Below are 13,993 nucleotides of genomic sequence, written 5' to 3'. Positions count from 1 at the left end.
AGGTCACGATCAAGCCTGAGTCTCCGGAGCTGCAAACCAACAGCTCTATCAGCTGTACCATTATCCAATCAACTTCAAATTATCTAGTCAAAATAATCATATCCCCATTGAGCGTGCATGATTGATGATGCCTCCACTTCTTCATGAAGTAAAGAAAAAAACAACAATATCAAAGCCTACGGCCGATGTTAAAGTTTTGGCTGTTGTAGAAATTCTGGGTCCACTAAAGCTACAGACAGAACATGGAACAGTGAAGCACAAAAACAGATCCTTTGCTCCATGATATCTGTGCCAACCAAGATGCCAAGTTAAACTGCTCATGGTTTATTATTCCTACTGAGCCTGTCCACTCATATGTCTTATAAATGCCTCTTAAATGTTGCCACACACATCAAAGTTGCTGGTGAACGCAGCAGGCCAGGCAGCATCTATAGGAAGAGGTACAGTCGACGTTTCAGGCCGAGACCCTTCGTCAGGACTAACTGAAGGAAGAGTTAGTAAGAAATTTGAAAGTGGGGGGGGGAGACCCAAAATGATAGGAGAAGACAGGAGGGGGAGGGATAGAGCCAAGAGCTGGACAGGTGATAGGCAAAGGGGATATGAGAGGATCATGGGACAGGAGCCCAGGGAGTAGGAAAAGGGGGAGGGGGGAACACAGAGGATGGGCAAGGAGTATAGTCAGAGGGACAGAGGGAGAAAAAGAAGAGTGAGAGAAAGAAGGGGAGGCAGATCTCTGTGATGTTCTGAGCTGTGTCCATAACTCTCTGCAGTTTCTTGAGGTCACAAGTATAGCAATTGTCATAAAAAGCTTTCTATGGTGCATTACTAAAAATGTGTAAGTGCTGACAGGTACGTGCCAGATTTCTTTAACCTCCTGAGGAAGTAAAGATAATGAGCTTTCTTGACTGTGATAGTTACAGCCCATTACATCTGCAAACTTTTAGGTGGAGCTTAGAGCAAAGTCTGGCCACATCTGAGCGTGCAGCGAGCAGAGTAAGGAGCTGAGGACACAACCTTGTGGAGCAGTAGTGTTTACAATAAGAAAGGTGGCGGTGTTTTTTCCTATTCTTATTGATTGCAGTCTGCTGGTCAGTTGGTCAAGAATCTACTTGTAGACGGAAGCATTGGCTACAAGGGTTGAGTTTGCTTAGAATTATAGCATTGAAGGCAGAGCAGTAGTCAATAAACGACAGTCTGATGTAGGTGTCTTGACTGTCCAGATAATTCAGAGATGAGTGTCAAGCCAGGGAGATAATATCTGTCATAGACCTGTTTCAGCAGTAGGCGAGTTCCATAAGGTTGAGGTTGTCTGGAAGGCTGGAGTTAATGTGTACCATGACCAGCCTCTTGAAGAATTTCAGGATGGTAGATGTTAGAGCCTCTGGGTGGTGGTCATTACGGTATACTATCATGTTTTTTTTGGGTACAAAGATCTTAGTGTCTGCTTAAAGATGGAGTGAATCATACATTGAAGCAGGAAGAGGTTGAAAATGTCCCCAAGAACCCCAACCAGCTGATCTCTACAGTACATAAAGATACGGCTCGGGACATCATCTGGGCCAGATGCTTTCCACGAGTTCACCTTCTGGAAGACTGATTTTACAGACTTCAGCAGGGGTGGATTTCCATGGTTTCCAATTTGGAACCACCCAGCCTGACCTCTTTGCTAGTGACACACTCATCTAAGCTGGCAGTTGAGTCTTTGAACATGGACGAGACTAATAACTTCAAGTTTTGTTTCATCTGCAAATTTACATGGTTAGCCCCCATTTTCATCCAACTCATATCATATATACATTACAAATAACACTGATCCTACTGGAACACAACCAGGCACAGACCTCGGTTCAGAGTAGCACCCCTCCTCCACAATTCTCTGTCTACTATTTTCAAGCTATTTTTGAACTCAGTCTACCAGGTCTCCATCGTTTGCAGGTGCCTTAATCTTTTGGATCACCTATCATGAAGGACCTCACCAAAAGCTTTACTAAAGTCCATTTTACAAGATCCACTGCCCTGTGTCAATCATCTTTGTCACCTCTCAGAAAAAAAGCTTGATCAAATTTGTATGACTTGACCTAACCCCCACAAAGTAAGGCCTATAAGGCTTTTCCAGAAGCAGGTAAATCTTATCATGAAAACTCTTCTTCAACAACATTCCTCCCAATAATAAAACAGTTCACCAGCTTCTAATTCCCCAATTTGCCACTGCAGACCTTCTTACAGAGAATAACACTGGAAATGGTTTATTGTTGTCACAAGTACCAAGATACAGAGGAAAGTTTGTCTTAAATACTTTTCATACAGTGCATAGAGGTAGAACAATAACAATGCAGAATAAAGTGTGACAGCTACAGAAAAAGTGCAGTACAGGTAAATAATATAGTGCAAGTACATAACGAAGTAGATTGTGAGGTCAAGAGCTAATCTTATTGTACTGGGGATTCATTGGCTATGCAGACTGACATTTCATTTCTTTCAGACAATTGAAGCTTTTCTAAAAATTTTGGGTGATATGGATGAAGAGGATGGTTTTGGCATCATTATATTTGATCATGATGTGCTTACATGGAAAAATACCATATTCCAAGCAACTCCAGAGAATGTAAAGGAAGCTAAGGATTTTGTAAAAACTATCCGAGCGCAGGGAGGTAAAGTTACAGTTTTCAAAAATAAAAGAACTTTTTTTTTACTCTACTCATTGAGACCAGTTAATCAAAAAGGAAATATTAGGGGAATATTTAATCCTCAATGTAAATCTCAGATTTCTTTTCCTCAAGGAATTATGCTCCTAATTATTTTTATTGTTACACTAATGTATCATATGGAAGGAAACTATGTATCAATATATAGCACTTCTCACTTCCTCAGGCAGCTCCAGAATATCCTTCAGGCTACGAGCAACCTTCAAAAAGTAGTGACATTTGTTATGTGGATGGGCACATCAGAAAGCTTGTGCTTAGCAAGCTTCCAACACAGTAAACCTATTCTTCATGGTCTTCACAGTCATTGGGTCATTGGGTACAGAAAATGTTCCAGTCTTGGGACACCTCTATCATGCAGAAAAGTTCCTCACTATCAACTCTAACTGAGCCCTTCATAATTCTTACAGCCAGTTCTGCCACTGGCATTTAGGGCAGCAGTGAAGGTCCTCCATCTCTGTCTGTCCTTGGTCAATTTTGGTCTCGGACTTGGTGGTGATCAGGGCTTCCTTCATTGTGCCAGTAGCTTCCTTTCAGTTTTTGGTACTGTCAGCCATGCAAGCTTGAGCGGAGACTCAGAAATAACATTGCCCTCAGATGTAGAAGGATTCTTCATTGCTGTTTCCATAACAATTTTGTTTGACTGGTCAGGATTGTTAGCCCTGAGTTGAACTGCCAAGTCTGGAGCACTCTTAGTCTAGCCTCTACCCTTTGACCTGTTTGGCATGGGTGACCCTACCATGAGTGAAAGCACAAAACCCTCCAGTCATTGAGGGACACAAGCCTCCAAACTCTACAGCAAGATTGTTGTCCTCTTGGAGACCTTCATAAATCAGTGTACTTTAATCCTGTTCCTCAGAACTTTTTCTAATGACTTCCCTACCACTGACATTAGATTAGTTGGCCAATAAGTACTTGGCTTATCTCCACTGCCCTTCTTGAATAAAAGTGCCACACTTGTTGCCTTGCAGTCATCTGGTATTCCACATATGTCCAACAGTAAGTTAAATTGCTCCATTGGGTCTCAGCAATCTTCTCCCTTGCCTCCTCCAGCAGCCAGGGACACATCTCATCAGACCCTGTAGATTTATCCACCTTTATGCCCACTGAGACATACATCCACTTTTCATCTGTATTCACTAAGGAGAAAGATATGGTATCTGGAGATTTCAGCTGTAACAGTGAAATTCCGCAGCTTTGAATTCTTACTATTTAATATCATATGACATAGGAGCAGAATTACACCATTGTGTCTGTTCTGCCATTTCATCATGATTGATTTATTTTCCCTCTAAACCCCAAGCTCCTGCCTTCTTCTTGTAACCCTTGATGCCCTTACTAATCAAGAACCTTTCTATTTCTACTTCACATATATCATAGAAACATAGAAAACCTACAGCACAATACAGGCCCTTTAGCCCACAAAGCTGTGCTGAACATGTCCTTATCTGAGATAGTATCTAGAGTTACTAATAACTCTCTATTTTTCTGAGCTCCATGTACCTTAAAAAACCCTATAGTATCCACCTCCACCACCGTCGCCAGCAGCCCATTCCACGCACTCACCACTCTCCACATAAAAAACCTACCCCTGACTTCTCCTCTGTACCTACTTTCAAGCACCTTAAAACTGTGCCCTCTTGTGCTAGCCATTTCAGCCCTGGGAAAAAGCCTCCGACTATCCACACGAGCAATCTTATACACCTCTACCACGATCGATCTTATCACCTCTCATCCTCTGTCACTCCAAGGAAAAAAGACCAATCACCTGGCCTTCACAGCCTTCTGTGCCAACGAATTCCACAGATTCACCCCCCTCTGGCTAAAGAAGTTCCTCTTCATTGCTGTTCCAAAGGGATGTCCTTCTATTCTGAGGCTATCCTCTTCCATCCTAGATGCCCCCACTATAAGAAATATCCTCTCCATGTCAACTCCATCTAGGCCTTTCATTAGCCGACAGGTTTCCCTCTCATACTTCTAAACTCCAGCAAGTACAGGGTCAGAGCCATCAAATGTTCCTCATGTGTTAACCCTTTCATTCCCAGAATTGTTCTCGTGAACCCACTCTGGACCCTCTTCAATATCAACATATCCTTTCTTATACAAGGTACCCAAAACTGCACACAATAGTCCCATGTGCAATCTGACCAATGCCTTACAAAACCTCAGGATTACACCCTTGCTTTCACCTTCTAATCCTCCAGAGATGAATGCCAACATTGGATTTGCCTTCCTTACCATCGATTCAACCTGTAATTAACTTCTAGAGAATCCCATGTGAAGACTCCCGAGTCCCTTTGCATCTCTGATTTCTGAATTTTCTCCGAATATTTCACCTTTAAAAGACGCCTACTTTCAAAACATAGATTAACCTGTAAATAGTTGCTCCCAGTTTATCTTTGTCAGGACTGAAGTTAGCCTTCTCCCTATTGGGGTGCTCGATTTTTGGGCTATTCTTACCCCTTTCCATTACTATTTTGAGACTTAATAAGTTATGGTCATAGATGGCTTTGTGGCTAAGTTTGCTGACGGTACAAAGATAGGTGGAGTACAAAGATAGGTACAAAGATAGGTAGTGCTGAGGAAACAGAGAGTCTGCAGAGAGACTTGGATAGATTGGAAGAATGGGCAAAGAAGTGGCAAATGAAATACAATATTGGAAAGTGTATGGTTAAGCACTTTAGCAGAAGAAATAAATGGGCAGATTATTATTTAAAAGGGGAGAAAATTCAAAGTTCTGAGATGCAACGGGACTTGGGAGTCCTCATACAGGATACTCTTAAGGTTAACCTCCAGGTTGAGTCAGTAGTGAAGAAGGCAAATACAATGTTGGCATTCATTTCTAGAGGAATGGAGAATAGGAGCGGGGATGTGATGTTGAGGCTCTATAAGGCGCTGGTGAGATCTCACTTGGAGTACTGTGGGCAGTTTTGGTCTCTTTATTTAAGAAAGGATGTGCTGACGTTGGAGAGGGTACAGAGAAGATTCATTAGAATGATTCCGGGAATGAGAGGGTTAACATATGAGGAACGTTTGTCCGCTCTTGGACTGTATTCCTTGGAGTTTAGAAGAATTAGGGGGGACTGCAAGGAAACATTTTGAATGTTGAAAGGCATGGACAGAGTGGATGTGGCAAAATTGTTTCCCATGGTGGGGGAGTCTAGTACTAGAGGGCATGACTTAAGGATTGAAGGGCGCCCATTCAGAACAGAAGTATGCAGAAATGTTTTTAGCCAGAGGGTGGTGAATCTATGGAATTTGTTGCCACGGGCAGCAGTGGAGGCCAAGTCATTGGGTGTATTTAAGGCAGAGATTGATAGGTATCTGAGTAGCCAGGGCATCAAAGGTTATGGTGAGAAGGTGGGGGAGTGGGACTAAATGGGAGAATGGATCAGCTCATGATAAAATGGCAGAGCAGACTCGATGGGCCGAATGGCCGACCTCTGCTCCTTTGTCTTATGGTCTTATGGTCACTATCCTTGAATTACCTGCACCCAGGCACTTCATTCACGTGCCTCAGGTTCTTTTCCTCAGGGTTAAGGCTAGCACTTCCCCATCACTAGTAGGGAAATCTATAGGCTGAAACAAAAGCTCCATTTTGGTCTAATTCTTTCACACTTGGACAAACCCTGTTAATTTTGGAGAAATTGAAATACCCTGATATTACAACCCTTTCCTTTCACACCTCGCCATAATTTACCGAAACATCCACTCCCCTATCTCTCACCCTAAATGTCAGAATTCCTGTAGTATAATCCCAGCAAAATGATCACCCATTTTTTAAAATTTCTCAGATTTAGTCATACTGCCTCGTTTGAAACGTCTTCTAATACTATCTCCTTTGTTACTACAGTGCAAGTCTCCTTGATCTCTTCTCTTTTGCACTGGGAATATTCAAAATATATATTAATATATTTAATTATGTGCCCTGCAATTATTGGCCTTGCTTTTCATTAAATGACCTACTCTAGCAATAGATATATTTGACAAATATGAAGAACTAATTATTTCAAATAGCTAATTAAGGAGTTCATTAGCAACACTCGATTTCAGAAAAGCAGAAAATGCTGGACGTACTCAGCAAACTGTACAGCATCTGTGGAAAGTGCAACAAGAGTTATCTTACTGGTCTTTGCCCAGAAATGTTACTGATGCTTTGATAGCTGTGAGATTGGTAGTATAGCAAATGCAGATAAACTTCAATGCATGATTTTAAGAGACTCAAGTGATATTATGTTGCAGCAACAAACATAAATGATCCCATGCTGGAGGCAGTCAGACTTCTGGACAGGGCTCATCAGAAAAAGCAGCTGCCTGAGAGAAGCGTCTCCATGATTATTTTGTTAACTGATGGGGATCCAAATACTGGTAAGTAAAATAAATGCACTTTCTCTCTCTCTTTTCAAATGTTTGTCTCAGTAAACTTGAACTCAAAACTGAATAGCACAAATGAAAGTGCTTCCACAACCTATGAACTCACTGTCAAGGTCTCTCACCTCATGCTGTCAGTATTCTTTTTTTTGCATCTTTTCTCAGCTTAAGCAGGTTAAACCTGAGATGCGGGCATAGCCAAGCACACTCACCTGTCAATTGCTAAGAGCTTTCGGACTAATCTAGTGGCTTTCTGAAGATTTACTGTATAGCCCTAATTGTTTAATGCTATTGTGTAGTGTCTTTGGGGTGACACCAGTTGTAGATATTACTATCAGGACAATATATACCTAGTGAGGGTAGAAACAGGATGATCTGGCAGATAAATGTGTGGCTGAGAAGCTGGTGCAGGGGGCAGGGCTTCAGGTTCTTGGATCATTGGGATCTCTTCTGAGGGAGGTATGACATACCAGAACCTGAGGAGGACCAATATTCTTGCAGGCAGGTTTGTTTAGAGGTGTTGTTGAGGGTTTAAACGAATTTGGCAGGGGAGTGGGAACTAGAATGAGGGGAGTCAGGATAGGACAGATGGTAAAAAAGCAAAGATGGCATGCAGTCAGTCTGTCGGGAAGGACAGACAGATGATAGAACATAATTGCAGCCAGCAGGGTGAGTACCAGTGCATTAGGGATGCAGAATCAAAAAGGGTAGTAAATACAGCACTCAAAGTGTTATATCTCAATGCACAGAGTATAAGAAGTGAGGTGGATGATCTTGTTGCACTGTTACAGATTGTCAGGTATGATGTTGTGGCCATCACTGAATCATGGCTGAAGGATGGTTGTAGTTGGGAGCTGGATGTCCAAGGTTACACGTTGTATCGGAGGGATAGGAAGATCAGCAGAGGGGATGTTGTGGCTCTGCTGGTAAAGAATGGCATCAAATCAGTAGAAGGATGTGACATGGGACTGGATGATGTTGAATCCTTGTGAGTTGAGTAAAGAAACTGCAAGGGTAAAAGGACCCTGATGGCCTCCCAACAGTAGGTGGGATGTGGACTACAGATTACAACAGGAAATAGAAAAAGGTGTGTCAAAAGGGCAATATTACGATAGTCATGGGAGATTTTAACATGCAGTTAGATTGGGAAAATCAGGTTCAACAGGTTCAATAGGTACATTTAATATCAGAGAAATGTATACAATATACATCCTGAAATTCCTTTTCTTTGCAAACATCCACGAAAACGGAGGAATGCCCCAAAGAATGAATGACAGTTAAACGTTAGAACCCCAAAGCCCCCCCAGCTCCCCCTCCCACACACAAGCAGCAACAAGGCAACAACTCCCCTCCCCCAGCAGCAAAAAACATCGGCGACCCCCACCGAGCAATCAAGCATGCAGCAAAGCATCAATAAAGACACAGACTTACAGTACCCCAAAGACTACTTGTTCACCCAGTAATTTGACACACCACAGCCTCTCTCTCTCCCTAATAAGGGAAAAAGAGGTGACCCCGTTTCACAGCAGAAGGAGGGACATAACAATATCTATTATTGGTTGGTAATAGATCTCAAGAGATCTATTTGTTGAATGCCTATGAGATGGCTTTTTAGACCAGTATGTCATTGTGCCTACTAGGGGATCAACTACGCTGAGTTAGGCGTTATGTAATGAACCGGAGGCAATTGAGGAGCTTAAAGTAAAAGAGCCCTTAGGAACCAGTGATTACAATATGATTGAGTTCAACTTGAATTTGATAGGAAGAAAGTAGAGTCTGATGTAGCAGTATTTCAGTTTATTAAAGTAAATTACAGTGGTATAAGAGAGAAGTTGGCCAAAGTACATTTGAAGGAGATGCTGGCAGGGATGACAGCAGAGCAGCAATGGCGTGAGTTTCTGGGAAAATGAGGAAGGTGCAGGATAGATATATTCCAAAAATGAAGAGATACTCAAATGGCAAAATAGTACAACTGTAGCTGAAAAGGGAAGTCAAAGCTAATGTAAGCGGCAAAAAGAGAGGGCATACAACAAAGCAAAAATCAGCAGGAAGAGAGAGGATTGGTGAGCTTTTAAAAACCTACAGAGAGCAACTAAAGGAATCATTAGAAGAGAAAAGATGAAATATGAAAGCAAGCTAGCATACAATATTAAAGTGGATAGTAAAAGCTTTTTCAAGTATATAAAAATAAAAGAGAGATGAGAGTGGATATAGGACTGCTAGAAAATGAGGCTGGAGAAATAATAATGGGGACAAGGAGATAGCAGATGAACTAAATGTGTATTTTGTATCAGTCTTCACTGTGGAAGACACTAGCAGTGTGCCAGATGTTCTAGTGTGTGAAGGAAGAGAAGTGAGTGCAGTTCCTATTACAAGGGAGAAGGTGCTCAAAAAGCTGAAAGGTCTAAGGGTACATAAGTCACTCGGATCAGATGAACTGCACCCTAGGGTTCTGAAAGAGGTAGCATTAGAGATTGTGGCGGCATTAGCAATGATCTTTCAAAAATCATTGGAGTCTGGCACGGTGCCAGAGGACTGGAAAATTGCAAATGTCACTCCACTCTTTAAGAAAGGAGGAAGGCAACAGAAAGAAAATTATAGATCAGTTAGCCTGACCTCAGTGGTTGGGAAGATGTTGGAGTAAATTGTTAAAGATGAGGTTAAGGAAAAAATCTAGCTCGACAAACCTACTGGGATTCTTTGAGGACTTAACAAGTAGGATGGATAAAGCGGAGTGGATGTTGTATATTTGGATTTTCAGAAGGCCTTTGACAAGGTGCCACACATGAGGCTGCTTACCAAGTTAGGAGCCCATGGTATTTCAGGAAAGTTACTAACATGGTTAGTGCATTGGCTGATTAGTAGGAGGCAGTGAGTGGGAATAAAAGGATCGTTGTCTGGTTGGCTGCCAGTGACTAGTGGTTAACTTGCAGGTAGAGTTGGTGGTGAGGAAGCCAAATGCAATGTTACCATTCATTTCAAAAGGTCGAGAATACAAGAACAAGGATGTGATGCTGAGGCTTTATAAGGCACTGGTGAGGCCTTGCCTTGAGTATTGTGAACAGTTTTGGGCTCCTCATCCTAGAAAAGATGAGCTGGCATTGCAGAGGGTCCAGAGGCAGTTCACAAGGATGCAAGCATCGTTGTCGTCATCGTTGTCGTCATCGTTGTCGTCGCATCACAAGTTCTGGGAACGAAAGGGTTATCATATTAGGAATGTTTGATGGCTCTCAGAAGGATGAGGGGGGATCTCATTGAAATCTTTTGAATGTTGAAAGACTGAAACAAAGTAGATGTGGAAAGGATGTTTCCCATGGGGGGGTGTCTAGGACAAGAGGGCACAGGCTCAGAATAGAGGGGCGTCCATTTAAAACATAGATGTGGAGAAATTTCTTGAGCCAGAGGTTTGTGAATTTGTGGAATGTGTTGCCACAGGCAGCTGTGGAGGCCAGGTCATTGGATGTATTTAAGGCAGAGATTGATAGGTTCTTGATTAGACATGGCATCAAAGGTTATGGGGAGAAGGTGGAGAACCAGGGAATGGGGTTGATGAGGGCAAAAAAAGGATCAGTCGTGATTGAATGGCGGAGCAGACTTGATGGGCCACATGGCCTAATTCTGCTCCTATGTCTTATGGTCTTATGGTCTCATGGTCTTAAAGTCTTGTTTATGTTCCAAAGTCTTTCAATGTCCTCTATTTATTTATTTGTATGTTTATTTATTTATTTATTATTAATATCTGTTTTATTGTATTTGCACAGCTTGTCTTCTTTTGCAGGTTGGTTGGTTGTCAGACTTTGTGGATAGTTTTTCATTAATTCTATTTAATTTCTTTACTTTACTACAAATGCCTGTGAGAAAATGAATATCAGAGCTGTATATGGTGACATTTACACACTTTGATAATAAATTTACTTTGAACTTTGAAGTACAAACCTGGGAAAGTCATCACTTGTGTTCTAAGGCTTCACTTTTTGCTGATGGAGAACTCTGTGACAATTTTTAAGCAGCTTCTGATAATAAAAGAGAAAATAGAAATAAAATGTTATTGTTCCATTCAAAAGTGACAAAACTGAAAGGACAGTCCACGTTACAAATATGAATCAATAGGAGGAATCCTCTGTTCTAATACAAAGTGTCTAAATTTTATGGAAGTTAATTCCCAGTTTCTTACATCCACAGTTGAACATTAGCATGACCCAGGAATGACGGCATGGTACCATAGTAGTTATCATGATGCTATCACGTCTAGGGGCATAGGGGTTTGGAATTCAATCCTGACATCCTCTTTGACGAGTCTGTATGTCCTCCCCATGGAGTACGTGGGTTTTCTCTGAGTGCTCTGCTTTCTTCCCACAGTCCAAAGAGTACTGAGTATGTTAATTGGCGATTGTAAGTTATCCCATGATCAGGGTAGGGTTAAATTGGGGGTTGTCAGGGAGTGGCGTGGCTTATCGAGTTGGAAGGGTCTATTCCACGCAGTATCTTGAAACAAAATAAACGTAGGCTTGATTTTTGTCATTGGGTCATTGAGAAATAGCCTATAGAAACAGGTCCTTTGGTGCACGGAGTTCATTCTGACCATCAGATATCCATTTTTACACCACCCTACCCAAAATGATTATATACTCCACGCGTTTTTGTAGATATCCCTGAGCTTATTTTATTTTTCAGTTACTTGATTTTATTTAGAAGTACAGCATAGTAACAAGCCCTTGTGGGCCAAGAAGCCCACACCACCCAACTGCACCCATGTGAATGATTACTCTAATCAGCCGCAAGTCTTTTGGAATGTGGGAGGAAACTGGAGCACCTGGGGGAAACACATACAGTCACAGGGAGAACATATAAACTCCTTAACAGCTGCAGGGATTGAACTATGGTCACTGGCATTGTATAGCGTAACACTAACCACCAGAGTGACAAAGTTTTAGAAACGTAATTCCTTTCACTGACTTTCCTACTTACCTCTCAATCTGAAACGTGGGCAGTCTCTTTCCTTTTTTATTTGTCCCTCCATGCCAGTTCGTCAACCTGCTCAGATGAAAGTGGGCTCATTCAGGATTTGAACCTGGGACCTCTTACCCCCTAAGCAAGGATAACAACTAACGAGCCTACGTATTCAATCAACTTGTCTGGATGCTTCAGGCATTTTACAGTGACTAATTATCTACCAACTCACAGGTTTTTGGAGTGAGAGTGGACACCGGAATGCCTCAGTTAGTCCCTGAAAGAGCGTGCAAACTCCACACAGACAGTACCAGAGATCTGGATTGAACCAGGGTTGTTGGGGCTGTGAGGCAGCAGTTTCACTAGCTGTACCCATCTGAGCCACTATGTCGAAATCTTGCCTTACCTATTTAATGATATTTCCAATCTACAGTAGCAAATACATGCCTTATACCTTCATAATTTGCTTTGTTTAGATTTAAGAAGCTAGCTTTGGATTGATAAAATCACTTTCACTGTTACAATAAAATTAATTCACCCTTACCCTTTATCATTAATTGCTGCAATCCTGAAATATCATAATTGAATGAGGGCTACTGATGGATAGTGTTACTTTACCAACGTGCTGGAACTTCTGGTCAAGTTGGCACCTGCATGCAATGTTCCTTTGGTCGACATCTTCTGGATAAGTCACAAAACCATTTATTTCACTTCTTTTACATCTGGTTTTCATCTTGAATGTGTATCTACAATTGCTAGAGCCTGCAATTTCCAGTTTGGAGATCAAATGAGTGATCCAGTACTTTGCTGTCTCCAAGAAGATTCCAGGAAGCAAGCTTTGAGGTGAAGAAACTACGAGACAGGACATGAGCCGACGTTTGACTCCATTTCACCTATTAAAGCTTCGATTATTCACCAATTAAAGTGCCGAGGAAGATTGAAACATCAAGGCGAATCTGGAGAGCAAGTGCCGACAGCTGGTGGGATCGCTCTACTGCTGAAGAGGACGCCAGCGTGGCCCCTCGCTGTGCCTGGTCATTCCTTTCAATAATGTTACCGAGCTTTCTGCGTGTGGCTCTTGGACTGTGGACTATAGACTTTTTTGTGCCTGTGCCTGGTCACTCTCTTTCAATAATGCTGCTGAATGTTACTGAGGTTTCTGCATGTGGCTTTTGGACTGCGGACTATAGACTTTTTTTGGTTTTTATATTCTGTGTTTTTGCCATTCTTTCTCATTCTTTTTTGTGCAGGGAGAGGAGATTTTGGGGTCGATGTTATCACATTTCTTGCAGGGGAGGGGCTTTGGGGGGGTTGATGGCTATATTGGTGAGTTCGTTGTTTCTCTCTGACTGACTTCCATGGTATTTATTTGTTTTGTGGCTATCTGGAGAAGAAGAATCTCAGAGTTGTGTACTGCAAACATACAATGATAATAAATAAACATTTGAATCTTTTGAACCACTGAAGGGTTAAATATATAGGCAATTTTCTAAATCTTGAAAATATGTTCATGTGATTATTTGATAAATCTAGCTGCTGACATTACTGAGCTAAATAATTAAGGTATTGCCTGCTTATTGGAACTGGTTAAATGCAGATGAATGTGAAAGAAATTATTTGTGTTTGTTTCTATTGTAGGAGAGTCAAACCCATCAAAAATTCAGCAAAATGTTAAAAGTGCTATAAAGGATAGATATAATGTATATGCCCTTGGCTTTGGTTATGATGTTAAATTCAGCTTTCTGGAGAAATTGGCTCTGGATAATAATGGCATAGCACGGCGGATTTATGAGGACTCGGATGCTCCCCTGCAGCTCCAGGTGAAGTGAATATTAGATGTTTATAGATATTGGTTCACTTACTGTGGCCCAGATTTTCTTCAGAGCTGTCTCACCTTCGCAGCAAAAAACATATTCCACACTCATGAAAAAACATATTCCAAGCTCATGAACCAGATTTCCAATACATTT

The 13,993-nt window shown here is 41.7% G+C and overlaps 1 protein-coding gene across 1 annotated transcript in view; it reads left to right on the top strand.

Annotated features, from left to right (window-relative positions):
• LOC134356645 (inter-alpha-trypsin inhibitor heavy chain H3-like) overlaps positions 1-13,993 on the top strand; it is a 58,567-nt gene that overhangs the window by 16,726 nt on the left and 27,848 nt on the right. Inside the window, exons 9-11 of the mRNA XM_063067617.1 lie at positions 2,483-2,651; positions 6,945-7,070; positions 13,662-13,843. Of these exons, the coding sequence (XP_062923687.1) occupies positions 2,483-2,651; positions 6,945-7,070; positions 13,662-13,843 (477 nt within the window). The remainder of the gene's footprint in view (positions 1-2,482; positions 2,652-6,944; positions 7,071-13,661; positions 13,844-13,993) is intronic.

This window comes from Mobula hypostoma, chromosome 15, assembly GCF_963921235.1.
Source record: "Mobula hypostoma chromosome 15, sMobHyp1.1, whole genome shotgun sequence".
Taxonomy (NCBI): Eukaryota; Metazoa; Chordata; class Chondrichthyes; order Myliobatiformes; family Myliobatidae; genus Mobula; species Mobula hypostoma.
This window is presented reverse-complemented; position numbering and strand designations above follow the sequence as displayed.